Raw genomic sequence first — 25,465 nt, forward strand, 5'->3', positions numbered from 1 at the left:
TGACCGCGCGCGGTAACCTCGATATGAAATACCTCGTTATCGATTTCAATCGCTCGACGCCCGTTCGGCATCAGGCAGATCAAATTTAGTATCTATGAGAAATCTTGGCCGGCATTCCATTCTTGCGCATTATGCACCTGATCGAAGAGGACAACAACGTGAACAACTGTCTATTGTAGCATGCACGGGACAGCATAGGACTCATCATGAAAAAAGGCTACGATTCAAAAGAAACGAATCTAGCCGCGAATGTTGAAGTGTTCTCCTGTCTTTCCATGATTCATGCTCTGTGTTGCTTTTGCATTCATGTGCATCTCCTCCTGCCATCTATCGTCCTCTTGCTCTGTGCTGCCCCCCTAATTCCTCCATGAAAGTGTGTTCCCCAGCTCTATCAAACTGAAACTATCAAACCGTTACGCACCGTTACAATCACTAGTCAGTGCGAGCCCGGCCATCACTGCTAGCATCACATTTCTTACGACTATGGGGGGTGGCCCCAACAGAAGGGAGGAGAGGAGAGGAGAGGAGAGGAGAAGAATATGCAGGCGAAGCGAGACGTAGACAGATGGGACAAGACTCAGATAGAGGGAGCAAAGCGGAGGGTTGTAGATGCCAGGGTAGAGTAGGTGAATATTGTGACATGGCCCCAAATCGTAGGCGAGAGAATTTCCCTGACGATATGAGGATCCACAACACGTTGATGAGTTCCAACTGACTGATAGCTTCTCAGATCCGTTCGGAGTCAAAACTAGATGAATTGAAACATTGTTTACTTGTTACTTTGTCTCGTTTTTTATCCAATGCACAACAAACTCCTCGTCGTTTTCTTGTGTTCAGGCCTTGAACTGGCACACGGCTTCAGCTTGACTTCAGGAACAGTGTTCCAGCGTAGAGGAGGGCTCCAGCTATCCAAATCATCATCATGTCAGCAACGGTCGAGCATTCCGAGCCTGGCAATGTCGATTAGAGAAGGGAAGATAGAGGTCGGGGTGTCCGATGAAGTACAGAATGTGGGACGGGGCCGGCTTCTAGCAAAGGATGATGCGATCAAGGAGGTGTCAGGAAAGGTTCAAGGGCTGTACGATGCGTATCCGTATCCGCCTGAAGCTGTCTTTGATGGAGTCACGTGCGGCTACAACCATCGCTGGTCGTATACACACGCGTACAACTTCGTGCACGGTCATGCACCGGTGAGCAACGAGATCGAGATTCTGGATGCAGGATGCGGGACTGGAGTCACTGCTCAGTACCTCTCACACCTTAACCCCCGTGCGAAGCATTTTGACGCTCTCGATCTATCGGCAGAAGCGCTCAAGGTTGCGAAGGAGAGGGCAGAAAGAGCTTTCCTGGTCGGAAATCCGAACAACGCGCAGTTTCACCACATGAGCTTGTATGATGTTGCAAAGCTCGACCGTACCTACGACTTCATCAACTGCGTGGGAGTTCTTCACCATCTCCCCGATCCTGTCAAGGGCCTGAGAGCGCTCTGTGAGCGCTTGAAACCAGGAGGCATCATGCACATCTTCGTTTACTCGGCGCTGGGTCGACGGGAGATCATGTTGATGCAGGAAGCCCTGGCGCTGCTGCAGGTATCTCTGTCCGTGATGAAGGCTTTGATGACGCCCCAGTATGGTTCAGGGGGGGGAGTGTAACTTCAAGGAAGGAGTCGCGCTGGGACGGGAGGTGTTCAAGGCCCTTCCTGATTCGAGCAGGATCAAGACGCGCGAGAAAGAGAGGTGAAACATGTCCCCTTGCCCTCGCTGTCTCCTGCTCCTCCTCGTGTGCATGTCCTGGTGATACTCGGGGAGGTGGGCGATGGAGAATGAGAGAGACTCCACGTTTGCGGACATGTACCTGCACCCGCAGGAAGTCGATTACACGGTGAAGGCTCGCTGTGCTGGGGCTTGATCATCATGACTGGATCCCCTCAGGTTCCATCGCTGATGCAGTGGATCGACACGGTGAGCGATCTCGATATCAAGTTCGCTGGCTTCAGGTGCTTCGTACTGTTGACCTGCAGCTGCGATCTGAGAGTTTGGCCAGCAACCCCAAGCTGTGGAAGCTTGACAGGCTCCTCGGAGGTGCTCCAGATGCTCTGGCCCGGGCCAAGAAACTTTCGCAAGAGCAGCAGTACCGTCTTGTAGAGTTGCTGGATCCCGACACCTTCACGTGAGTACAGCCGGGCCTGACGATGCCCTGTGGTCTCTCATCCGCGCTCGCAGTCATTACGAGTTCTTCCTGGTCAAGGGGGACGTGAAGAGGAAAGACTGGCGAGAGGTCAGCGACGAGGAGTTCTACTCCGCCAAAGCCATCCGTCAAGCAGGGATTCAGCCATGGCCCGCCGACCGAGTCTTCGACCAGGTTCGGATGCGACAGGATCTTGTTCCCCTCCAGCTTACTTGGCCCAACTCCAGGACTACAACCTTGTGCAGTTCACCGATGCAGAGTACGCCTTCCTCCAACTCTGCGCGCAGGATCCAACGGTGGAGACGGTGAGGGGCGGGCGAGGAGGGAGGTGTACGTCGGAGGTCTAACCCTGTCGCAGTTCGAGTACGAGGAGGTGGAGGAGCCGCAGGCAGTCAAGGACATCGTTGCCAAGATGGACTCTCCGATCACCAAGGAGGAGATCCTGCGCTTGCTCGACCTTGAGTTTCTCTTTCTCCAGCCTAGCAAGTGATAGTGAACTTGAATCTTTGAACCCGGCGTTAACCTTGAACCGTGTGCCACCCAATCCTTGAATCCCGGCCGCGATTGAATGACATGACTGGGGCAGTGACGGAGGAGGAGTGGATCTTCAAGCAGTACTCGGCAGTGAACCCCCGGGCCCCGGCGGACTCGGAGTCACGGGCCCCGTCAGTGCCGCCGCCGCGCGCGGCGAGCCTCCGAGAGTCACGGGCCCGGGCCCGTCACGGCGTGACTCTCAGCTGAGCACGAACTTGATGATTGATGCCTCATCCCCACTATTCCCGCCATTTCAAATTGAATACCCCTACCCCAGTATTACCGGGGACTCTAGAATGTACGGGTGTTTTGATCTAATCGGATTGCTTTACCAGGTAGGGTACTGAATATACCCGTTCTAGTTAGCTGATACTTATTTAAATTTCCAGGTAGGGTTAAACAATTCTGTCGACGATCCTCAGGTAGGGTAGTACAAAGGGTACTTTTAGAGGGTGGGTGGGGTCATCTGAACAAACTCTCCCGCCCTTGCCAATGCCGTAGGTAAGCGCTTGTTGATTCCATGGAAGGCAGAGGTGAAGATGCGGGTCGAGAGAGATGATGCGAGGATGGAAGAGAAGATGTGAGGAAGAAGAGAAGATGTGAGGAGATGGGGTGCAGCAGAGGAACTTGTGAGGGAGGGGAGGGAGGGAAGCAGCATTCCACACGCCATGGAATCTAACCGATCAGCGCAGGTGTCCTGATTCTGCTTTCTTCACAGTAGGACGGTCAACATGGAGACTAAGTCATGGGACGATATATTAATTCACGAGAAGGAGGAGAACAAACGCTTGTACCAACAGAAGAAAGATCTTGCAGAAAGGGAAAAGAACCTCGCAGCTCGGATTGCTCTGCTGAGCGAACAGAAGAAGTCACTGGATGATGGCAAATCTGTGGACGCCGTCAGCAGAGACAGCAAAGTCATCGCTCTGCAGGACAAACTCGCTGCCCTCACTCAACAACAGAAAGAGTTGGAGCTGAAGCTCAGCGCTGCGCAGAGGAAGTCTCTTCCTGCAACCCCTGAGGGTAAGAAACGACCTGCTTCAGCTGGTGCGCACAAGCAGGCCGCGCCAGCGCAAGCCATGGCGCAAGGAGATCCACATGATGCGAGGTTTGTGATCAATGACCTGAAGCAAAAGATCTTGCAGACGAACATCCAGATCAAGAATTTGGAGGAGGAGAAAGCCATGGCAGACCTTGATTCGACACTCAACCTGTATTCCAACAATGCGTTGTCCAACGAGAATGACCTCAAGGAATTCGAGAGGTTGAAAGAAGAGCTCAAGAACAGAGAGGCAAAGTACATCCTGGCAAAGAGCAGGTTCGACTCGCTGGACCAAGAGTACAAAGAGTACTTGGAGAAGCATAAGGAGTTGATGAACCAGGCCGACGACGTCCAGAAGCAGATCATGGACCAGCAGAAGCAGCAACGCGCAGTCGAGGCTCAAATCAAGCAGCTGAAACTTCGTCGAGACCACGAGACGGACCTGAAGAGCATACTGGAGGACATGAAGGAAGAGCTGTCCCTTCTCAAGGAGGAGAATCAGAAGCTGAAGGAAGACAGCATGAGTGGTGAGTCAATCATCGCGCAGTCGGAAGTTCAATCCAAGGAGGTGGTGAAGCTGCAAGAAGAGAACGAGACCCTGCTGCAGAGCATCAAGGACAATCAAACACGGGCGGAAGAGCTGAAGACGCAGCTGGCCGATGCCAAGGAGATTCAGTCAAAGCTTGCTAAAGAAGTGAAGGCGCGAGAGAAGGAGATGATGGAGATGATGAAGACGCACGAGTCCTTGACCAACTCCCTGCGAGAATTCATGCAATCAGCAGAGGAGGGGAAGGATGCGGCAGACCTGCTCCATAACAGTTCGATCATTCCCGGTAGCTCAGAGAAGCCCACCAAGGCGCAGGTATGTTCCATTGCTTACTACGATCTGTTCGCTGATGCACTGATTAGGAGGAAGAGGGAGCGTTGAGGGCTCTTGAGCAAGTGATGGAGCATGTAGAGGCCAAGGGGATGCGCCCGTCAACGCTCTTTACGGGATGGGATGACAATTCCGATGGTTTCGTATCCCAGGAGATTTTTGTGGAAGGGATGATGGCGTTGCGAGCTGGTCTACAGAGAGAGGAAGTTCGACGACTGTTCAAGAAGTATCTGAGCAATGCAGAGAGGTCAGAGTTGTCGGAAGACGAATTCCACAAGATGATGCAAGACGGTGAAGAGGCGCTTGCAAGGAAGAAAGAAGCAGCCGCGGGTGGTGGAGAGGACGTGAACAGGCTGAAAGCAGAAATCAGGAAATTGAGGGCTGTCAATGGCCAACTTCTTCAAGAGAAGGTTTGTTTCTTCACGGCGACGATCGCATTGAAGTGTGCCGAACAGGATGAGATGTTTCAGAAGCTGAAGGAAGCCGACAGAATGAGGAAGTCCACGGTATGTTGTTGACGGCGATGAGATGGAATCTTGATGAGCTCCTGATGTGATGTGACGACTATGACGATTCTTCTGTACCGCATCGTCCCTTGAGCATCGGCCATGCTGAATGGTCCTCTCCAGGTCAAGAGCGGAGAGCTGGAGAGCGCTGAGAGGCTTCGAGACCTGCAAACTCGTCAAGTCGGCGTCCGATGCTGAAGAGTTAGACCTGACTGGAGGTGCAGGCGGCGGAGATCAGGAAACTCGAAGAAGAGCTGTCGCTGGCCAGGTACAACGAGAAAGATCTCGAGCGACTTGTCGAGGCTCGCAACCTTTCGGAGTCTCACGACAAGACCTCTGCCTCTTTGTCCAGCAAGAAGACCAACTGTTTGGTGAGAAAGAGCTCAGGGAGTGCAAGACAGAGACAGAGAAACGAGTCAGAGAGAGGGAGAGGGAGGTAGGGTCTGGGGAGGGTCTGGGGAGGAAGATGAGGGTGAAATGTGTACAGCCTTGGGGAGGAGGAGGAGGAGAAGAAGAAGAAGAGGATGGGAGGGTGTGACGGACACCTCCAGATCCTCAACTTGTCCTCGTTCAAGCTGGAGGAATGGAAGGACGAGGAGCCCACAACCTTCTTCTCCATCGACTTCTTCGCGCATGAGACGCAAGTGACCAACCCCGTTACCGGCCTTGAAGTGAGCTTGGGATGGAGCCGTGAGTTCGAGCTGGAGGTCGACGACGTCTTCCTTGAGTACGTGGAGAGAGAGTCGATCATCCTCGACCTCATGAGGAGGACGAGTGGTGAAGTTCCCTTCTCCCGCATGGCGTCGGCTGATGTTCGCCTCGCCCCGCTCATGGAGGATGCTGGCATCCTGAACCAACGTCTTGAACTCTTCGGCATTGACGGAAAGAAACTTGGCTACGTCGTTGTGAACATCCGCATGAAGGACTCCATCGCTCCCCTCGTGGCCTCCTATCGTAGAATCAAAGACAGGACCTCAGAAGCCGCGAGCATGGAAGCTGCCGCCTTCTTCCGCCACATCTCTGTTCCTCTGGACCAAATCGTCCTCAACGTCATCGTCGTGCGCTGCCAAGGGCTGCGGTCCTCTCGCTACGGCGTTCTGCCATGGCCGTACGTACAGTACGAGCTTCCAGGGTCAGGGGAGGACCCGCACACGACCAAGACGGTGGAGAAGGAAGGAAACCCCGTCTACGAGGACAGGAGGAGCTGGAGGTTGAAGAGCCCTGCGACTGCGTTCGCACTGCGAGACCTCGAGCTGGAGGTCTTCGTGTTTGATGACAATGAGACAGACGACCTGCAGGTACGTCGAACACTCACGATCCTTCCACTCCCTCTCCTGCTCCCTGCCCTTCGTGTGCCTCTTCCTCCTTCGGTCGCTGGCTACCATTTCCTGCGATCTGCTCGTCTCTGGCACTTTATATCTCTTGTTTTGGATTTGCTGCCTCACTCGCCTTGCAGGCGTTCGTCGGGCTAGCGAAAGTCAGTCTGGCCCAGCTCTTCCAACAGGACAGCCCCAAGATCGATGGAGATTTTCGGCTGCAAGACAGCAGAGGAGCGGAGAATGGCACGATTTCCTTGCAGATCTCCTGGTCCAGAAGCGAGACCTCCTCCCCTGCCCCTTTTCCCGTTGAGGGCTCCGAGAAGAAGGCAGCTCCGAAAGAAGCGTCCCCGCAGGATAGCATGAAAAAGTTCTTCGATCTGATATCAAGAAGAGGACAGGATCACCTCAAGTCTTTCGATGAGATCGATGCGAAGAAGGACGGCATAATAGACGAAGACGAGTTCATGGCGGAGATGGAGAAGCATTCCTCCTCGATCTCAAAGTCGGAGGTGACGGCAACCCTAAACTGCCATTTCCTCCTCGTTCTCCTTAGATCTTCCCATTGAGCTCCTCCAACCTACTCCGTGCTCAGTCTCACTCCGCTCGCAGGCAAAGAGTCTCTTCCAACACATGCGCGAGAGACGAGGAGCGATCGATGTGGCAAGCTGGCACTTGAATAGCCTTCCTACCCTCAAGACTGCGATTATCACAGCTAATCCCCCTGAGATAGAAGGAAACATTGTCTTCCTCCTCAAGAATTTATCGGTTTGTCTCTTTTCCTCTGATTTCCCCTACTTCACAACCTCACCATGTTCCCTCCTCTTTCAAGTGTCATTCTGACTTGCCTACCAGTTCAACACAGACTTGCTTTCAGTTTGCGACCTCTTGAAGTTTGAGGTTGAGGTTTCGAGACTTGAAGACAGAAAGCAGACAAGTCGGGTCTACGAGACACCCTCACGTGACAAGTCGCTCTCGACGTTCGAGAAGTTTGCGATCAGAGTCGGCCAGGAGCAGGTGAGCAGCGGCAGACGCTTTTGCTGTTTTGATCTTAAGGCTGTCCAGGATGTTGTGACGAGGCTGGAGCCGATCTTCTCTCAGAGTTCAACGTCGGAAGTTCACCTCACCCTCGCGGTGAAAGGGGTGACTTTCGATCGTGTGCTACAAGAGAAGCAAGTGCTGGCAACCTGCAGGCTCGACCTCAAGAAGCTTTGGAGGGAAGGGAAGGACCGAGAAGAGCTCGCGAGCCCTGTACGCTCCTCTCTCCCCTCGGGGCTCTGTTGACTCATGGCTCACCAGATCATGGATGCAAGGCAGCATGAGGTTGGGACTGTAAGGGGCTCGCTCTATCTGATGCAGGTGCTCACCTCCTTCCTCCTCCCTTCCTCCTCCTCTCCTGTCTTGTCCCATCCTTGAGTCTTGTAGGTGACTTGCTGCCGCAGCCCCTGTCCAAGATCGAGAAGCTGGTCACAAAGGCAGCAGAGGCCGAGCAAAAGGCTGCGAAACAGAGCGTGTCCTCCTCCTTCTCCAAGCTGAAGCCAGGCACCGGCCATATCCAGCTCCAGCTCCAGCAGATCAGTCTGCAGGATCCCTCTGACCCAGCGATCAAGGAGGCAGGGGCGAACTTGTGCGTCTCTGCCAACTTCTTCGACCTGCAGACAGCAGAGGAGGAATGGAAACAGCGATCCTCCTCCTTCGACCTGGTGAGCTCAGGCGAGCCTGTGCTTGGCAGCTCTGATCCGCCTCCTTCAGCCGCAGTCTCTCCATCTGAACCACATGATCGAATTTCCCATCGACGCAGAGCACAACGAGAGTCACCTGAACTACTTCGTGCGCTGCTTGAAAGCAGATGAGGACAGAGACAGGGGAGCGATCAAGGTCCTGCTGCTCAACAGCCCCAAGGACGGTGGAGAGGAAGGAGGCGAAGCTGCCAAGGTGCTGGCTGTCTCTCAGCTCTCCATCTTCGACCTCCTTCACCTTCGGCCGGAGGACAACCAGGTCGGTCAAGTCCGACGTGTCCCTGATCGCTGACCGCGAGCTAGCAGGAGTTGAAGTGCAGCGCAAGGCTGCTGGAGCCAAAGACGTCCAGAGTCATGGGAGAGGTGGTGGCGACCTTGAAGTTGCAGAACCTGAACATATTCAACTTCACGAGTTGCACTTTCAGCCCCCATGACCTGGAGAGGCACGTGGGCATCTTGCTGAAGAGTGTTGCTCTTCGCCCCAGCGCGCATGTCAGGGACGTGGAGAGAGTGAGTCTGGTCGTCGATCTTGAAGGTTGCGCGAGTTACAGGTCAAAGGCTGTGTTTGTCAAGGAGACGTCAGTTGACCAGGTGCTGTGGGAGGCATCGTAATGCTGCTGACGTCACGTCAGAAACTGCGAGAGAGATTGTCTCTGAATGAGAAGATCCTGGTTGACGTGGACAAGTATCCTCTGATCAGCTCGAAGCTCGCCGCAGGGAGGAGGATGGAAGTCAACATCACGTTGATCAGCGCCAGCGATTCATCCGTCGTTGCCGAACTCCACGAGACCTCACTGGTGCTGTCGGCGGAGCTCGCAATGGACGCGTTTGACCTGTTTGGTATCAGAGTCTGGAGCAAGACCTGCGTGACCGCGAGTTCGAGCTGAAGGACAAGGCCGGGCAAGTAGCTGCTATTTGCAAGATCGACTGGTTGGCCGACAAGGCTGTGCCGGTGAGTGTTGGAGTGACGCTGAAAGTTCTTGACGAGTCAGCAGGCTGCGGGCAAGGTTGAGGTCCCGACGAGCAAGCTCGGTTTCACCTTGAAATCTGTGATGACGAACAACCCGCCATGGCCTCGCTCACATGTTTACAGCTGTCGTTGGAGAGCGGCGACCAGTCCAAGAGCGAGGAGGTGGAAGACGTTGTGGTTGAGCTGAAGGTGGTGGGAGAGGTCAGCTGAAGCTCGGCTGTGCTCTCAACTTTGACACTTATGCCTTGCAGAGAGTAGGGGATTACAAGAAGGCTCCTTTGAAAGAGCTTGCAGATTCGGATGAGACCTTGAATGTGAGCTCTGAGATTTCCTCGTGCGAATAGACTGATTTTGAAATGTTTCGATGAAATCAAGGTTGACCTCTCAGACCTGGCAGACACCAGCAGCCAGAAGAGCTGGAGGGATTTGATCTCAAGCAAGAATTCCCAACAGGGCAACCCGATGACTCTAGAGCTGATCGTTTCATCGTCCAAAGGAGAACAGGCTGAAGAGATGTGCAGAGGAAGGTAATGCGAGGAGCGTGTGGCTGTCGAGGTGGGAGAGCTGAACCTGCGACAGGATGGAATTTGGAGATTGGATAGCTGGGGATGTTGAGGACCGAGAGGTCAAGGTAGACCTCAAGGGCAAGGTGAGGGCAAGGAGGGGAGCAGTGGAGCGAGGGGAAGAGGAGAAGGAGGAGGAGGAGGAGGAGGAAGGTGATCCGAAGAACGCAGGACGATCAAGGGATGGGACAAGCAAGAGTGTCGGTGCAGTGCCAGCGTGCGCTGAGGACAGTCGGGATGAGGAGCCAAGAGCGAAAGGTGGAGGCAGCAACCGAGGCTTCACAGTACGTCTCAGTGAGTCCACCTGACCGGGGGCGGGCGGGTCAGGAAGTAACTCGTTGCTGGCAGTGGACTAGGAAAGGTCTCCGTCACGTCCTGTCAGAAGGAGACAAGAGCTCGAACCTGGTCGTCACTGTTGACGTCAGACCTCTCCTCCTTCTCCTGCTATTCGTCCGAGTTGACAGTCTGGCAGTCCATGGCCTTCAAGGACGGCATGCTGTCCAACAAGTTCGCGAGCAACAAGGGCCCCGTCTTCCTGTCCGTCGACCTCTTCCAAGACGATCAGCTCTACAGCAAGGTGCTGATCAGACCGTGAAGTCGATCGCGAGCTGAAGTGTTGGTCGGAGAGGAGAGGAGAAAGGAGAGGAGAGGTTTCCCCATCTTCCCTTCTGATCGGTTCCCTATCGATGGTGGATTGCTGGTGATGGTGATGATGGATGGAATGTAGTGACAGCGATGACGATGACGATTGCGATGAAAACTTTGAATGTGATCAAGTGATTTTGCTAGGGGAACGACGAGCTCGCCATGCAGGGGACGGATGCTTACTTACTCCAGGTTTCGCAACCTCTCTTCTCCTGCTCCCCCACCCCACTCCCCTTCCAACTTCCTCCTTACTCTTGGCAGGATCGCATGACGTTCGGGGACAGCTTCCTCTTTCCCACGGGCGAGAAGTTCGTGAAGAACCGAGAGAGGATGTTGAAGAGGAAGGAGAGCGAGGAGGTGACGGGGGAGGGGGAGGGGGTTGAACGTGCTGACTGCTGGTTGCAGTTGTCAATTGAATGTCTAATGTATCAAGAACCCTGGAAGGCAGGAACGACGTGCTGTGCTCGAGGTTCAGTTACGCAGAAACGATGGAAGGAGAGCGAGGGAAAGAAGATTCAGGTTTGCTCAACAAGCTGCTGCTTCTGCTGCTGCTGCTGCGATCAAGGAATATTTATGATCATATTGGTTCACGATAGTCTGATGTGGAAGTTGTATTTGCCTTGCCCTTGGTCTCGTCCCCCCATCCCTTGTGTCTTGATGACGTTGTCTTACTGATTCTCGCTTGCCAGGTGGAGCTCATGGATGGGAACGAGGTGGTTGCTGTTGCGAGTGTGGAGGTTTATTACAAGACATGTAATCTTGTGTGATGTTGCAGAATATCAAGTAAATATCAATGACAAATTCTTCTAATTGGTCGTCTGACATGCGCACGAAGCAAGTCAGTTGCTACTCAAGCTTTCTCTTCCTTGAGTTGTCTCCTGCTGACATCTCATTCGATTCTCTTGACATTGTCCACACCTGAAGTCTTCGACTCCGCGTGCGAAATGTGAACTCCCTGCTTGCTGCCTAACAGGATCCCAAGAAAGTTACAATCATCATCATCATCATCATCATCAACAACAACAACATGTTATGTCATTTTACCTTGCAAGTGCGGCGCTCGCCTTTCTCTATCCACTTCCTCATACATCACCATGGCCCCGTTCGCCTCCTCCTCCCCCTTCCCCGTCGCCCTCCTCTGTGTCTCGCTCGAGGCCCCCAGGCGCACTAGTCGTGAGCAGAGGCTCGTGCGCATGGCGTCGGCGAGAGCCGAGCGGCAGACGAGCTGGGCGGAAGATGAGACAAGGGGAGGGAGGGGGAAGAGGATGGAGGGGAGGTGCTGACCTGCGAACAGATGGCATCCAACACTTGCTCGTTCCTCACGTGCCTGCTGTGTAGTGAACGAGGAGGAAGCAGAAGGGAGAAGCAGAAGCAGGAGCAGGAGCAGGTGAAGGATCAGGAGCATGAGCAGGAGCAGGTGAAGGAGCAGGAGCAGGAGCATGAGCAGGAGCAGGAGCAGGAGCAGGAGCAGGAGCAGGAGCAGGAGCAGCAGCAGGAGCAGGATGAGCAGGAGGAAGGAGGAGCACGAAGCGCAGCTCACGAAGCAAGTGGAGGAACGAAGCAGACAAGGTCTCGGGGGAAGTGACAGTGGTAGAGGAGGAGAGGCTCCTCAGAAGCAATGTTGTAGTGCGGCTTCTGCGGGCCTGGAGTTCTTGTCACCGATGAACATAAGCAAACAAGCTGACGAGAAGAAAGAGGAGGAGGAGAAGGCGGAGGAGAAGGCGGAAGAGGAAGAGAGGAGGACAGGGAGGGGAAGACAGGGAGATATGCAGGGCTAGAGGACATTCGAGGAGTGAAGGCAGGGAGGGGAAGGCATCACATCGTGAGATGTCCAGCATGTAGGATACGAAGTTCTCCTCAAGCTCTCCCCTCCCCACAGCAAACAGGATGGCAGCCATGGCTCGGACCTGTAGCAGGGAGGAGAGACGAAGAAGCGACGTCAAGATAAGGGAGGGCAGAGCCGGTGGAGGGAGCGAGCGAAGGTCGGAGGACGGAGAGCGGAGGAGAGGAGGAGAACCAAGCGAGGGGGAGGAGGAATGCGAAGGAGACTCTCTCCTCCTTGATAGACTAGGAGGGGCAGGAGGGGCAGGAGGAACCTGGTGCCAGAGGAAGGCAGTTGCTTTGATATCCATCGACCACACAGAGTACCTTGACTCCGTCTCTTGCTCCACCTTGACACGGGAATCAGAGCAGCAGCAGGAGCAGCAGCAGCAGCAGCAGCAGGAGCAGCAGCAGCAGCAGCAGCAGCAGCAGGAGCAGCAGCAGCAGCAGCAGCAGCAGCAGCAGCAGCAGCAGCAGCAGCAGCAGCAGCAGCAGCAGCAGCAGCAGCAGCAGCAGCAGCAGCAGCAGCAGCAGCAGCAGCAGCAGCAGCAGCAGCAGCAGCAGCAGCAGCAGCAGCAGCAGCAGCAGCAGCAGCAGCAGCAGCAGCAGCAGCAGCAGCAGCAGCAGCAGCAGCAGCAGCAGCAGCAGCAGCAGCAGCAGCAGCAGCAGCAGCAGCAGCAGCAGCAGCAGCAGCAGCAGCAGCAGCAGCAGCAGCAGCAGCAGGGTTGTAGCATACCACAGGGATGATGTCGAAGCTGATGATATGACGGGTGAAGGTCAAATTGGGTTTGGAGGAGTCAATCTGAACGAGAGGAGAAGGCAGGAGGCTCAGGTCAGGGACGAGTTGGCAGGGAGGGAGCAGGAGCAGGAGCAGGAGCAGGAGCAGGAGGAGCGGGTTAACCTTGCAGAAATTCCGGAAGTCATGGGAGCCCTCGAGGAGTTTGGCTGCTGCTCGCATCCCCTCGATGTTCATGTCCGCCCTCACGAAGAAGTACTTGTATGATCGCATGGAACAGGCGAACCTGCCAGAACATCAGCTGTAAGAGGAGGAAGCACTGTGCTCCTGCTCCTGCCCCTGCCCCTGCTCCCCTCCTGCCCCTGCAGCGCCACCTCCTTGTTCACTTTTTCCTCTCCTCTCCTCTCTCCCTCCGGGTTTCCTCAGGCGCGCCATGCTCGCCTTGCATTGAAATGAGGGACCACAGGACACCAGGCGATCGCTCGGATGGTGGGAGGAAGCAGCGCGTTGATCATCTGCAGGTAGGGAAGCTCCTGCTCCGCATCAGCTGGAGACAACCCTGTCAAACGTGTCAAAACGTCGCCAACACTATTGAGAGCTCTCCTGGATGCGGCTCTGCTTCTTCTCGCGCCAGCCAGTCCTCCTTACTCATACATGCACCCCTTGCTCCCGCCGCCTCCTCCTCCTCATCATCATCATCATCATCATCATCATCATTACTCTTCGTCTTGTTGCCCTTCCTCTCGTCCTCTGCTCCCCATGGGCTCGGAGCTATGATGCCATTGCCGGGATCGAGCTTGGATCTCACTCGCAAGGACACGACCTGCCCGAGGGCGCTGACCCCCTTGTCGGTGCGAGCACAGCGGGAGTAGGAGGAGGAGGCTCGGGAAGGGATGAGACAGGTCTTGCTGAGGGCGGCGAAGAGGTGCCCCTCGATGGTCTCGTTAGTGTCCTCCTGCGAGGCGAAGCCCTTGAAATCCCATCCGAGGTAGGAAAGCTCTATAGCGATGTGCCGTGATGCGTGCTTGCTGAAGTCAAACTTTCTCCCTTCTCGCTCCTTCTTCTTGCTCCCCTTGCCTGCTCCCTGCTCCGCCATCTCCTCGGGTTGCGCGAGGAACCTGCTGGTCGTGGAGGTCGAGGTCACTTGCCGTGCGAGGGCAACGAAACTGAGAGCGAAGAGGAGGAGGAAGAGGAAAGTCTGAAAGTTCACGCGAGGTGGGGAGAGGGATGTTTGACTTGCGAGCAGCATGGCAGGGGAGATGTAATCATCGCTGCTCTCCTTCCCTCCTTCCTGATGTAGATCAAATTAATCAACAAAAGTACAGGTTGCAACGCTTCTCCTCTATCCCACACGTCCTCCCCTCCTTTCCGTTGCCTTGCCTCCCTTCATCTCCTCCCCTCGCTCTCTCCCTCTCTCCCTCGCCCCCCTGTCCGCCCCCCCTCCCGGTCTGCCCTCCCTCCCCTCGATTTTGCTCGGCCCCCCTATTAACGTAAATCCGCCCACTCGTTTCCCTCCTGCAACCCTCCATGGCCGTACCCTCCCGCCCCCTCCTCCTCCTGGCGGCCCTCACGACGCTGCTCCTGTCTTTGTTCGACTGAAAGGCGGAGCGGAGGGTGGAAGGGAGAGCGAAGGGAGGAAGGGAGAGTGAAGAGGATAATGAAGGACTTGCACTAGAGCTCGGCATTCTTCCTTCGAGGCGCTGGAGGACCAAGGTCCAAGCACGTGGCTCAATGCTCAGCTTACAAACATCTCCGGCCTATAGTTGTTTCCGTTGAAGGGAAGCGATTCATACAGGAGCACTCTCTTCCTTACCTCGAACAAGCTCTCCCTTCCTCTCGGCCCACCCCATGACACACTCATCACAAAACTCCGTCCTCCTCAAACCTTTGCCCGCAGTCTCTTCGTCAAAGTGGCGATAGATGAATCACAGATGGATCACAGATGTAGACGCTGTGAAGCTGAACGGAAGAGATGTACAGAGCACAATCTAACAGCATTCAAATACCCACACCTCACACAGACAAGTATCAAACAAACAACTTCTACCTTCTTACCAGACAACAGCATTCTCGACTCATCATCTTCTCTTACATTTATTAACACGTTCGCCTCCCAATCTTATTCCCCCTCATCAACGAAGAGAGGTACTTCTCAATGCACCTGTCCCACTCCAGCAGCTTGCTGACCTATCTCCACATTCCCCAGTGAGGCCTCATCTGGTTGCACGATCTTCTCTTCCTCCCCTCCTCTTTCCACTGCAATCTCAACATTCTGGTTTCCTACAGGAGCATCGCTCGCCTCCTTGATGGTCTTGAGTTCAGGTTCCATCTTGACAGGTTCGATCCCTTCCAGGTATCGAGGAGAAACAGAACTCTCTACCCAGAACGTCTGCAGCGCCCACCAGTCAGCCTCCTCGAAACCTCCCGCACAACACGCCTCCTCACCTTCATCTCTCCCTTCCCTTTGATTTGGATCGTGCCGCGAGGGACCAGGTGAACTTCCGTCCCCTCTGCCTGTTTCTTGAGCACCTCGGCAGCTCGCTCGGAGCAGTGGATCTTGAGAGCCTCGGAGTTGGACTCCATGCGCGAAGCTGTGTTCACCGTGTCTCCGAAGAGACAGTATCGCAGGTTCCTCGTCCCCACCACGTTGGCCACCACTGGCCCGCAGTGGAAGCCGACTCGGATCTGCACGGTGCCCTTGGAAGGATCGTCAAGGTCGACGGGGGTCGACTGCGCAGCCTTGATGGCTCCGATGGCGAAGCGAGCGATCCTCAAGGCGTGGTCGAAGGGCTGGTCCTCCACCAGGTTGGTCACCGCCATGTACGCATCGCCGATGGTCTCGACCTGGAGGAGCGCAGCTCTTACTCTCCTCGCACGTGGTCAGGGCAGAGCACTCACCTTGAAGACGCCGTAGGTGCTGGACAAGCGGTCGAAGACCGAGTAGAGCCGGTCGAGCATGTTGGAGACCTTGACGGGGTCGAGGGTGCTGCTGATGGTTGTGAAGCCGACGATGTCGGAGAAGAAGATGGTGACCATGTCACGGCGCTCAGGCTCGACCTTGCGACCTTCGCGCAGAGCGTTTGCAACGTGACGCCTGCGAGCAAGGATTGTCATGGCATGAGGTGACAGGCAGCGGGCAGAAGGCAGCAGAAGAGGAGGAGAGAGCAAACAGGCGATGCTCACGGGAACACGTCGTATAGAAGCTCCTCGTGCGACTTTCCACTAGCATTTGACGGCCTGTGCGGTTGATATCCTGATATCAAGCTCGAAATTGGCCCGGCATGCTGAGCATCCAGAGCCTTCAGGCGGCGCTCGACCTCCTCGAAGGGAGGGCGGAAGACAGGGTTCTTGTGCCAGCAGTCCTTCATGATGCTCACCACGTCCGAGGGACACGCGGGAGGGATGGCAGGACGCTTGTCCACCGGCCGTTTGAGATCGGCCACCTCCTCCAGCACCGTCCTGGTATCCTCTCCCTCATACGGATCCCTGCGGCTGTACACCTCTGCGAGCACGATGCCGAAGGCATACACGTCGGTCTGCGGAGTGTTGGTCCCTCCGTTGAGCAGCTCGGGGGCCATCCACAAGGGAGTGCCGCAAGCTCCCAGCTGCTTCTTCTGGCTGAGACCGAAGTCAGCGACCTTGGCTCGGAACTTTGAGTCCACCAGGACGTTCTGTGCTTTGAGATCGCCATGGACGATGAGCGGGTCTGCTGCATGAAGGAAGCGCACGCCCTGAGCGATGTCGCGGAGGATGGGAAGGATTGTCTCCCCCTCGATCACCATGGTCTCGTTGTGGAGCAAGTCGTACAGAGACCCGTGATCCATGCACTCCATGATGAGCATGGGCTCCGTGTTCCTGTCTCCGATGATCGCGCCCATGACGGTGGTGATGCAGGGGTGGCGGAGCTTGGAGAGGATACGCATTTCTTGGACGAAGTTAGCCTTGAGCTCGGCGTGCTTGTCCTTCTTGAAGACGCAGAAAGACAGGAGGCCAGATTCCATGTCATCATCATCGTCAGAAGATTTGTTATGAGAACCCGAGCTCAGACCCATCACAGATCCTGTACCATTGGTAGAGAATCCTTTCAAAGATCCCCGAGTGAAGTGTTTTGACGATCCCGGTCCTGCAGCCATACTAGCATGTGCAGCGTTAGGAACAACCTGGTTTGTTGAGCTTTTCTTGCGGTCCTTGTTCTTCTTCGGGGGGATCACCCTCTTGACCGCTACTGTCGTTCCTCTGTACTCAGCTTGCACAACAAGTCCGAAGGTGCCACGTCCAAGGATCTCGACGGGGTTGTTGTACTGAAGCTCATCAGGCCTGACCAGCCACAGGGAGTCTTGTTTCCTGATCTGATGCTGCAGCCAGAGCCAGACCAAAACCATCAAAACCAAGACAACAGGAACGACGATGACAGGGATGAACCAGGCAAGGCTGAGACAATTAGACCCCGAACGAACTGAGTAACTGTCACAAACACATTCTCCTTGTGCTGTTGGAATATGATGAGTGCCGTACTCAGCCACGCAGTCACGACTTTTGACTTCAATGAAAAGCGGGGACTGTGATATCTGCACGCCGTCTGCGAAGATTTCCACCAGCCATTGACCCTTTTCCGCAATGTCCAGCGACAACCTGTACTGATAGCTGCCCAGCGCCTCTGCCGTGCCCTCCTGGATAGTCAAGGTGTGAAGCTTGAAGCTGACGTTCAGGTTAGCTCTCTGAAGGTTGTCCAGCACCCTGCAATCCTTCTCAGTGATGACTCATCTCTACTCTCCCTCTTTCTCATCGTATCTCTCCCTTCCCCCTCCCCTTCAATCCCCTCCCTCCTCCCACCCCTCCTCCCTGGCTGGGTCTTGCCATCACCTGAAGATAACCGAAGTCTTCTGCGACGTGATGCCGCACACTGACATCTTGGGACATCCTACCTTGTTCTTGACATATGCTGCAGCTTGAGTGCTGTTGATTTCCTGGAACACATCCACGTCGAAGGCCTGAGTGCAAGGCTTGCAGACACACTGTGACCCCGACGGACACGTTCGCCCCTGGCTTGAGCATCCGTCCGCTACATCCTGGGGGCTATTCTTGAAGTATCCTGGGGGACATACGATGGAGTCATAGATCGCTGTACCTCGGATACACTCCATCTGGCCCGTGACGGGGTTCTTGGCGATGAAGTCCAGCGACTCTTGCATGTTCCTTAGCTCCATGTACGACAGCGTCGGGATCCATCCCGCTGACCCACTGGCCTTAGCGGCAGGGTCCGTCGCCTTCATCTCCATCAAAGCTCGTTGCACCTCTCGCTGTAGACACACAATACTCATTAGCTCTCCTCCCCCCCCGACCCCCGCCCTCCTTTTACCTGCACTAGCCAGTTGACATGATCGAGCGCCGCCACGTTCCACTGGGGATACAAGACCGTCGAAGACTCGAAAGGGTACGGCTGGCCGTTCTCGTATACCTTGACTGGCGCCAGATACCGGAAATACGACTTCTTCGTCTTACCCTGCCGACACGTACAAGACGTCAGTCCCTTCCAAGGCACAGCTCAGCACTCGCCCACCTCGCTCTCCATCAGCTCGATCTGGTTGGTGCGTACGAAGCCGACGTCGACCTTCTTTTGGTACACCATGTTGACCACAGTACCTTGGTTGGACGTGAAGACCAGCTGGGCAGGGTCTTGGATGTAGTTCAGGCCGTTGTCGACCATGACGCGGAACTGCGCTTGCCCCGACCCCAGCCCGGATATCGAAGCCGCCGCAACTGCACAAAACAACAGTCTGTCAGCCCAGCATGTCACGTCGGCGATGCGTCAGGCGGCAGCCCTTACTTGACTTGTCCTTGAGGTCTGCGATGGTTTTGATGTCCGTCCTGTCGGCTCGGACGAAGATGACGCCTCCAAACAGGGTGAAGTCGTACGTCTTGTCGCCAAGCTTCTGCGCTCCTATCTGGCTTACCAAGGACGAGGCTCCGTACTGAGACTCGATGCAGGAGTAGGCAGACGGGTTGACGTAGATGAAGTCGACGAACTTGGTCTCTACCCACGTGTAGAGGGTGGTGAAGTTCAGAGGTACCATGGTGAAGCTGATCTTAGGATAGAAGACGTCTCCGAGCTTCCTGTTGAGGTACTCTCCGAAGGTGAGGTTGAACTGCTCGTAGGCAGCATCGACGCCTCGGATAGCGAGCACGCCTACTTTATAGGAGTACTGTGTGACTGTACTTGGGAGGGTGACGTTAGGAGCTGGGCAGGAGGAGGCGTCGACAGTAGTATAAGGAAAGAGAACGGTCAGGGCGAGAAGGAAGAGGGGAAGTAATCGAGGAGAAGGAAGAACCATTCTTGTCTTCGCGATGCACCCAGAAATTCAGGTATGACTCATCATGGCAAGGAATATTAAGGTGCGACGGGCAGAGGAGAACCTAAGAATCAATGTCAGGATTCATACCCGCAAATGGATTCTTCAACTGGCTCCTATTATAAACAACTTGGTTTTCACTGGCACTAATGCCAAAAATGCCCATACTGTGAGAGGGGGAACTCGAGATGGAAGGGTCATCGATTCCACGATCGAAAGGAATGGTATGTTTGAACGATGAGGAGGGGATAAAACTTGAGGACACAAGTAGACGGAGCAGGAGGCATTCAAAAGCTGTCTGCCTGCAGCAACTACATTGATCGCTACCACAGCCCTGTTGCTCGCATCAGCAGGGTGAAGGGGGTAAAGTTGGAAGGAGGGGGTAGTCCATTGAGGCGGTAGATTCCTAACTAGAGAGGACCGGGTCCAAGCTGTATGAAACAGGGGTGGTCCAGGCGAAGTAATAGATTTGGAGTAGGATATGGGTACAAGAGGTCTAATTAGAGAGGGGACGGGGTCAGTGGGGTAGGGCTACTTCCGAGGCTTCGTGCGTTAGTCAGTGACCAGGAGAGGCGGGGGATACTTGTTTCATTCGAGTGAATAAATTCTTCTCGCATATTTGAATAATTCAGCAGAATTTTCAATGGTTGCGTTTGTATATTCAAGTGTATCCACGGAAAGGCCTGAGATGAGGGTGGTCAGTAGGTCCGTCCTGCACCATGAACTACCACCCGGTGGGATATATGGGTTTGTCTGGCCATTAGTTGGGGTGGGTCCTGTCATCCGAGCCCGGCCCGCGTATAAGTGCATTGTAGCCCGGCCGGCACTGGCGGGGGAATCATCGGATCATTGGGAGGTAGACCCCCCTCCTACCACGTAACTTACTAGTAAGAATGGGGGTGCCTGGCAGCCTCTCTTTCGGAACTGAAATTGAGTAAAGAAACCAACTGAGGGGACTCGGAAGCGGCCGAACCCCCTGCCCGACCTATACTTCCATTATCAGTTTACCACTCCTCCTCCTCCTCCTCCTCCTCCCACCTCCCTCCTTCCTACCTGCCCCCGCCTCCTCCCTCCTCCCTCCTCCCTCCTCCCTCCTCCCTCCTCCCTCCTCCCTCCTCCTTCCTTCCTCCCTGCCCCAACATTCCACCTCCTCCCTCCTCCTCCCTCCCCATCTCCTCCACTCACCCAATACCCTTCCCCCCGTCCTCACCTCTCCCCTTCCTCCCTCACTCCCAACACCTCTTCTGCCCTCCTATCTCTCTCCATTATCCTTGCTTCCTGTCTCCCCGGCTCCTGCCCTCTTCTGTTCCAGGCTCTTGTCCTCAAGGCGTCGGCAGCAGCTGCTTTCCTATGTTTCCTCTCTCTCGTGTCCGATACCCTTCTGTGTTTTCGTCAGAGAAAGCAGCACGAAAACTATCCGCCTCCTCCTCAACGCTCGCCAGTAAATCTGCTGCTGCAACTTCGCACCCATCGAGCGTCAACTTTCGATGAGAGCCTTGGCGTTCAAGCACACGAACGGCAGGAGCATCGAATCCCTGGCGGAAGACAGCCACATCCACATAGCAGCGCTGAAACGACGTGGAGGCATGATTACACTCGCAACTCCTCCTCCTGACGCTTTCTTGCAGAAACTCTCGCACCTGATTTCTCAAGGATAGGACGTGAATGCCCGTATCCGCTCCACCGACACGCCGGTGCTGCTCGCTACCTCGCTGGAAAATGTTGCTTGCGGTTGATGCTATTGCTGCTTTGCCTGTTCACAGGATGATGATGATGATGATGATAAAGAACAATTTTGGTAATTCTCTACAGTGACTTTCTCATGTCCCTGTAGTCCGCCTTCATTTCTTGCCATCAGTGTTCAAGCTTCTCCATAACATTCCGTGCCTTGCAAAAGTTTTGCCGCATCCTTTTCTTGCGGATAAATTCCGGTTTCAACTTCTTCAAGGGGCATATCTTTCTTGCTATTCCATTCTCCTCAAATTGTTCCCCACAGTTCCAACTGGAACGGTAGGAGGGAGGAAGGGGAGGAGCCACAGGTTCTTACAATCAACCTTCTGCACGAAAGCGTAATTTTCAAGAACCGTACAGATCTCATCTGTGTCCCACTTAAACAAATCTCGTAAGTAGAACTGGTGCGTCCGTGCCGACACGTGACACCCAGGTCATGTCCGACATGCCCAGTGCCGACTCCAAGGTCCGACCGTCATGCCTCCGGGTCTATCACATCCACTTGTAACTTGTGTGCTTCTCCTGTGACATTTGTAAAAAACTGTCGTAACCATGACTGAATTTGTTTAAGCTCTCGATAATTTCATACCGTGGCATCATGGCAAAGCCGCGACTGCGGCAGTCAGTCACAAGTTCAAGTGACAGTAGTGCACCGTACTATCATGAGTCATTTGAGTCCGATCAGGACTCCGGGAGTCCCGGCCGGCCGGCCGCCGGCCCGGCGGCGGCGGGCCGCCAGCCGCCGAGTCTTTCGTTTGCCTCGTGCTAGGCCTTTCTAGGGCTCTCTCCTAGCACTTGGGGGGTAGGGGCAAAGGCTATGGTCCTAGAGTATGTATGCCGTAGCTCCCTAGCACTAGCTAGGCGCCTCCTGCATGTCGCTCGGTACCCGGTTGGGAGCGGGCGGAGAAATCAGACAGCAGAGCGAAGGAAAGGCCGGGATTCATCGGAAGAAGGATAGATCGTGAACGAGTGCGGGACGAAGCAAGAGCAGAGAGGAAATCAGTGGGCAAGAGGGCTGTCTCCTCAAACAGCGGCCATCAGTGAGGACCGGCGCGGTGCAGTTCTCCAGAGTAGGAGATGTATGAATCGACCACAACATCGATTCCAACCCGATTAAAGCAGCACAGTCTTGCTAACCACGGAATGCTTCCAGACAAAGACGATGTTCAAGAACTTGTGATTTATCTCACCCTGCTTTTCATTGTGCTCTCATGGATGCTTCGAGAGATACACATAGCCTTTTTCACGGAAGATTCTGAAACGCCATATAGACGAGACCCTCGGAGCGATGAAAACTCTGGAAACCCTCCATCAACTACAAACAGCGATTGTTAATGGGACGAACTAGAATGTTATTGAGAAGACCCTTGTTGAACTACTGACTCCACCGCCCCCCCCCCCCCCCCCCCCCCTCCGCAACCCTCGATGATTGGGATGATGACTGGGATATCAGCATTGACATCTTTTTCAATTCTTTGGATTTGGTTTCCATCAGAGAATCATGTTTATGAACGAGATTGGCTGAAAAAAAATCTTTCATCTAAACGGACTGATACCTTCAAGCAAATCGTGCTGCGGGAAAGCAGCTTGCTTCACTTTTTGATAGGTTACTTGTTTCCAATTTGGATTGCATCATTGAGTGAATTATTCTGCTCTTGTGACACCTAGCAGCCATGCCTATCCTCCTGGAGTAACTTGATTTACTTCAGACCGATTACTTGATCATGTGTTTTCACTCTCAAGGCAGGCGAACAGAGCAAACCTTGCTGTTCAGTTCCGCTGGCCATGGATGTTTCTAGATCGATCCCGCCACATATTTGCTTGCCTCATCTGAATTTCTCGTCTGATTCAGCTGCTTGGTGTCTGCTTTCATCTTCTGTCTACGATCGGCCTGTTCCTCTCCATATTTCGATTTCCTGTGCTGAATACCTCGACTCCCCCGACTCAAGATGATCGATCATCTTGCTAAGTTGCAAGTTCGCATGCTCATTCATAGTCACGTCCGCCTTCACGCAAGTGTAATTTAGAAATCAGTATGAGGACAATCAGGACTAGCACTGCGGCACTCAACATTTACTCAAAGTTAAGTTAAAAATCAGTACGAGGACAATCAAAAGTTCCGGCACACAGGGGGCTCAGGCTGCGTATGACGCATTATTATTACTTTACTTTGAGTAAAGAACTGAAGAATGATTATTATTATCTATTGTTCTTTTATGGTCTATTGAGCGCGTCGAGGTTCAAGACGGTACCACCGCAATACTCGAATTGTTCTGGTAGACCAGGCAGGGGGTCTTGCTATATGTCAATGAGGGGTGGTGGAGGATACCTCACCATATACTATAAATCTTTCAATAAATTTTATTGTCATCTTCGTCCCCACGATATCTTTCACCCTGTCAGCATCCGCCGCAACACCCTACCCCCTCCTATATCACGTGATACTAGAACCCTACCTCCTCCTTGCCTAGTATGGTACCCCACCCATTCTACTTCAGTGATATCCTGGCAATACCTCCACCCCACCCTTCCCTTGAACGGGCTCACGAAGAACCCCCTCTTTGGCCTACATTGTTCTGAAGAACCACCCCTACTTTGAGTGACCCCTTACCGCACCCCTCCTACCCCACCGAGTGTGCTATCCATTGTTGCTGGTCCCTCCATGGTCCCAGACGCCCCGCAGAAAGGCGGCCAAGGCGCGGAGTACGGATGTAGAGAAGGGAGCATGAGAGAAGGAATGGAGATGGAAAGACTCGCACAGGATAGTGCTGCAGTAGTAGACTCAGACGAGTTTTCAACAGCTAGCCTCCATGATTGAAACCAGAATGTGACTGGAGTTCGGGTTGTTACATTCGAGGAAATCTTGAGGCAGGCGGGGAGAAAAGACGTGATTGTTAGGCAGAGGGCATGAAAACGTGATGTAATAGAAATGCTGTGAATTCTCCTTATGAGTGATCGGCTAAGTCTCTCTGTAGATAACTCACGGGTTCTTGATTGTTTCCTTGGCAGGATAGGGACCACAGATTCAACTCCATCAAACATGCGTTGTGACGAATAAGAGACGATTCTCCGAGATTCAAGTGATCGTCAAGTGAAAGGATTCAGGGAAGGATGCTCTCTTCTTCTAGACACGTCCTGCTTTGTTTTCTCGCCCTTTTCGTCCTCGTTGCGGATGCTGCTGTGGACAACTCGTCCTGCCCAGCTCCTAACGTCACCCTCCCAAGTACAGTCACACAGTACTCCTACAAAGTAGGCGTGCTCGCCATCAACGGATTCGCAGACGCAAATGCGAAGTACAAACTCATGTTCGAAGAGTACCTCAACAGGAAGCTCCGAGACGTCTTCCACCCTAAGATCAACTTCACCATGGTACCTCTGGACTTCACCACCCTCTACACGTGGGTAGAGACCAAGATCGTCGACTTCATCTACGTCAACCCGTCTGCCTACTCCTGCATCGAGTCTCAGTACGGAGCCTCGTCCTTGGCCAGTCAACAAAGTATACAGAAGCTTGGCAACGACACTTACGACTTCGCCCTGTTTGGAGGCGTCATCTTCGTCCGAGCCGACAGGACGGACATCAAAACCATCGCAGACCTCAAGGACAAGTCAAGTAAGAGCTGCCGCCTGACGCATCGCCGACGTGACATGCTGGGCTGACAGACTGTTGTTTTGTGCAGTTGCGGCGGCTTCGATATCCGGGCTGGGGTCGGGGCAAGCGCAGTTCCGCGTCATGGTCGACAACGGCCTGAACTACATCCAAGACCCTGCCCAGCTGGTCTTCACGTCCAACCAAGGTACTGTGGTCAACATGGTGTACCAAAAGAAGGTCGACGTCGGCTTCGTACGCACCAACCAGATCGAGCAGATGGAGAGCAAGGTGGGCGAGTGCTGAGCTGTGCCTTGGAAGGGACTGACGTCTTGTACGTGTCGGCAGGGGAACACCAAGAAGTCGTATTTCCGGTATCTGGCGCCAGTCAAGGTATACGAGAACGGCCAGCCGTACCCTTTCGAGTCCTCGACGATCTTGTATCCGGAATGGAACGTGGCGGCACTTAGTCATGTGCATTGGCTGGTGCAGGTAAAAGGAGGGCGGGGGTCGGGGGGGGGGGGAGGAGAGCTAATGAGTATTGTGTGTCTACAGCGAGAGGTGCAACGAGCTTTGCTGGAGTTGGATCAGTCGGACCCTGCCGCCAAGGCAGCAACGGTCAAGGGATGGATCCCAACGCTGTCGTACATGGAGCTGAGGAACATGCAAGAGAAGCTAGACTTCATCTCTAAGAACCCCGCCACGGGCCAGATGGAGTGTATCCGAGGTACAGCGCTCTATGACTCCATCACTTGTCCCCCAGGATACTTCAAACAGACCCAAGCAGAAGTCGAAGCAGGGTGTGCCAAGTTAAAATTGACTTGTCCCGTTGGCTCATCGTGCACGTGCAAGCCGTGCA

The 25,465-nt window shown here is 54.3% G+C and overlaps 5 protein-coding genes across 5 annotated transcripts; 3 read left to right on the forward strand and 2 right to left on the reverse strand.

The window, feature by feature from the left end:
- Positions 1–956: 956 nt before the first annotated feature.
- GUITHDRAFT_64830 (hypothetical protein) lies at positions 957–2,534 on the forward strand (the record flags this gene model as incomplete). The annotated part of the gene is made up of 7 exons (XM_005839848.1): positions 957–1,589; positions 1,639–1,736; positions 1,809–1,881; positions 1,932–1,996; positions 2,044–2,169; positions 2,223–2,361; positions 2,415–2,534. 7 exons carry the CDS (start codon positions 957–959, stop codon positions 2,532–2,534), a joined length of 1,254 nt encoding a protein of 417 aa, XP_005839905.1.
- Positions 2,535–3,017: 483 nt separating this feature from the next.
- Positions 3,018–11,146, forward strand: GUITHDRAFT_101379 (hypothetical protein; the record flags this gene model as incomplete). Its single annotated transcript, XM_005839849.1, has 31 exons — positions 3,018–3,056; positions 3,111–3,143; positions 3,249–3,301; positions 3,440–4,625; positions 4,673–5,050; positions 5,096–5,146; positions 5,270–5,326; positions 5,371–5,517; positions 5,698–6,444; positions 6,603–6,974; positions 7,075–7,230; positions 7,318–7,479; positions 7,528–7,713; positions 7,762–7,821; positions 7,905–8,165; positions 8,215–8,460; positions 8,508–8,792; positions 8,834–8,998; positions 9,049–9,153; positions 9,197–9,250; positions 9,295–9,372; positions 9,423–9,485; positions 9,547–9,698; positions 9,751–9,820; positions 9,906–10,028; positions 10,083–10,139; positions 10,207–10,311; positions 10,524–10,571; positions 10,641–10,736; positions 10,785–10,898; positions 11,069–11,146. 31 exons carry the CDS (start codon positions 3,018–3,020, stop codon positions 11,144–11,146), a joined length of 5,727 nt encoding a protein of 1,908 aa, XP_005839906.1.
- Positions 11,105–14,185, reverse strand: GUITHDRAFT_161113 (hypothetical protein; the record flags this gene model as incomplete). The annotated part of the gene is made up of 11 exons (XM_005839850.1): positions 11,105–11,257; positions 11,298–11,345; positions 11,424–11,604; positions 11,664–11,706; positions 11,920–12,022; positions 12,199–12,286; positions 12,476–12,550; positions 12,937–13,002; positions 13,102–13,222; positions 13,408–13,469; positions 13,745–14,185. The coding sequence occupies 11 exons, from the start codon at positions 14,183–14,185 to the stop codon at positions 11,226–11,228; spliced, it is 1,260 nt and encodes a 419-aa protein (XP_005839907.1). The 3' UTR covers positions 11,105–11,225.
- An 826-nt stretch (positions 14,186–15,011) lies between these two features.
- GUITHDRAFT_161114 (hypothetical protein) lies at positions 15,012–19,268 on the reverse strand (the record flags this gene model as incomplete). Its single annotated transcript, XM_005839851.1, has 8 exons — positions 15,012–15,325; positions 15,382–15,780; positions 15,835–16,030; positions 16,120–17,673; positions 17,800–18,236; positions 18,296–18,439; positions 18,497–18,696; positions 18,764–19,268. The coding sequence occupies 8 exons, from the start codon at positions 19,266–19,268 to the stop codon at positions 15,089–15,091; spliced, it is 3,672 nt and encodes a 1,223-aa protein (XP_005839908.1). The 3' UTR covers positions 15,012–15,088.
- Positions 19,269–24,257: 4,989 nt separating this feature from the next.
- GUITHDRAFT_51158 (hypothetical protein) lies at positions 24,258–25,266 on the forward strand (the record flags this gene model as incomplete). Its single annotated transcript, XM_005839852.1, has 4 exons — positions 24,258–24,630; positions 24,698–24,897; positions 25,033–25,098; positions 25,162–25,266. Coding segments are annotated over 4 exons (744 nt in total), but the record flags the coding sequence as incomplete, so codon positions are not given.
- Positions 25,267–25,465: the final 199 nt, after the last annotated feature.

The sequence above is a fragment of the Guillardia theta genome (assembly GCF_000315625.1).
Source record: "Guillardia theta CCMP2712 unplaced genomic scaffold GUITHscaffold_7, whole genome shotgun sequence".
NCBI classification, from domain to species: domain Eukaryota; class Cryptophyceae; order Pyrenomonadales; family Geminigeraceae; genus Guillardia; species Guillardia theta.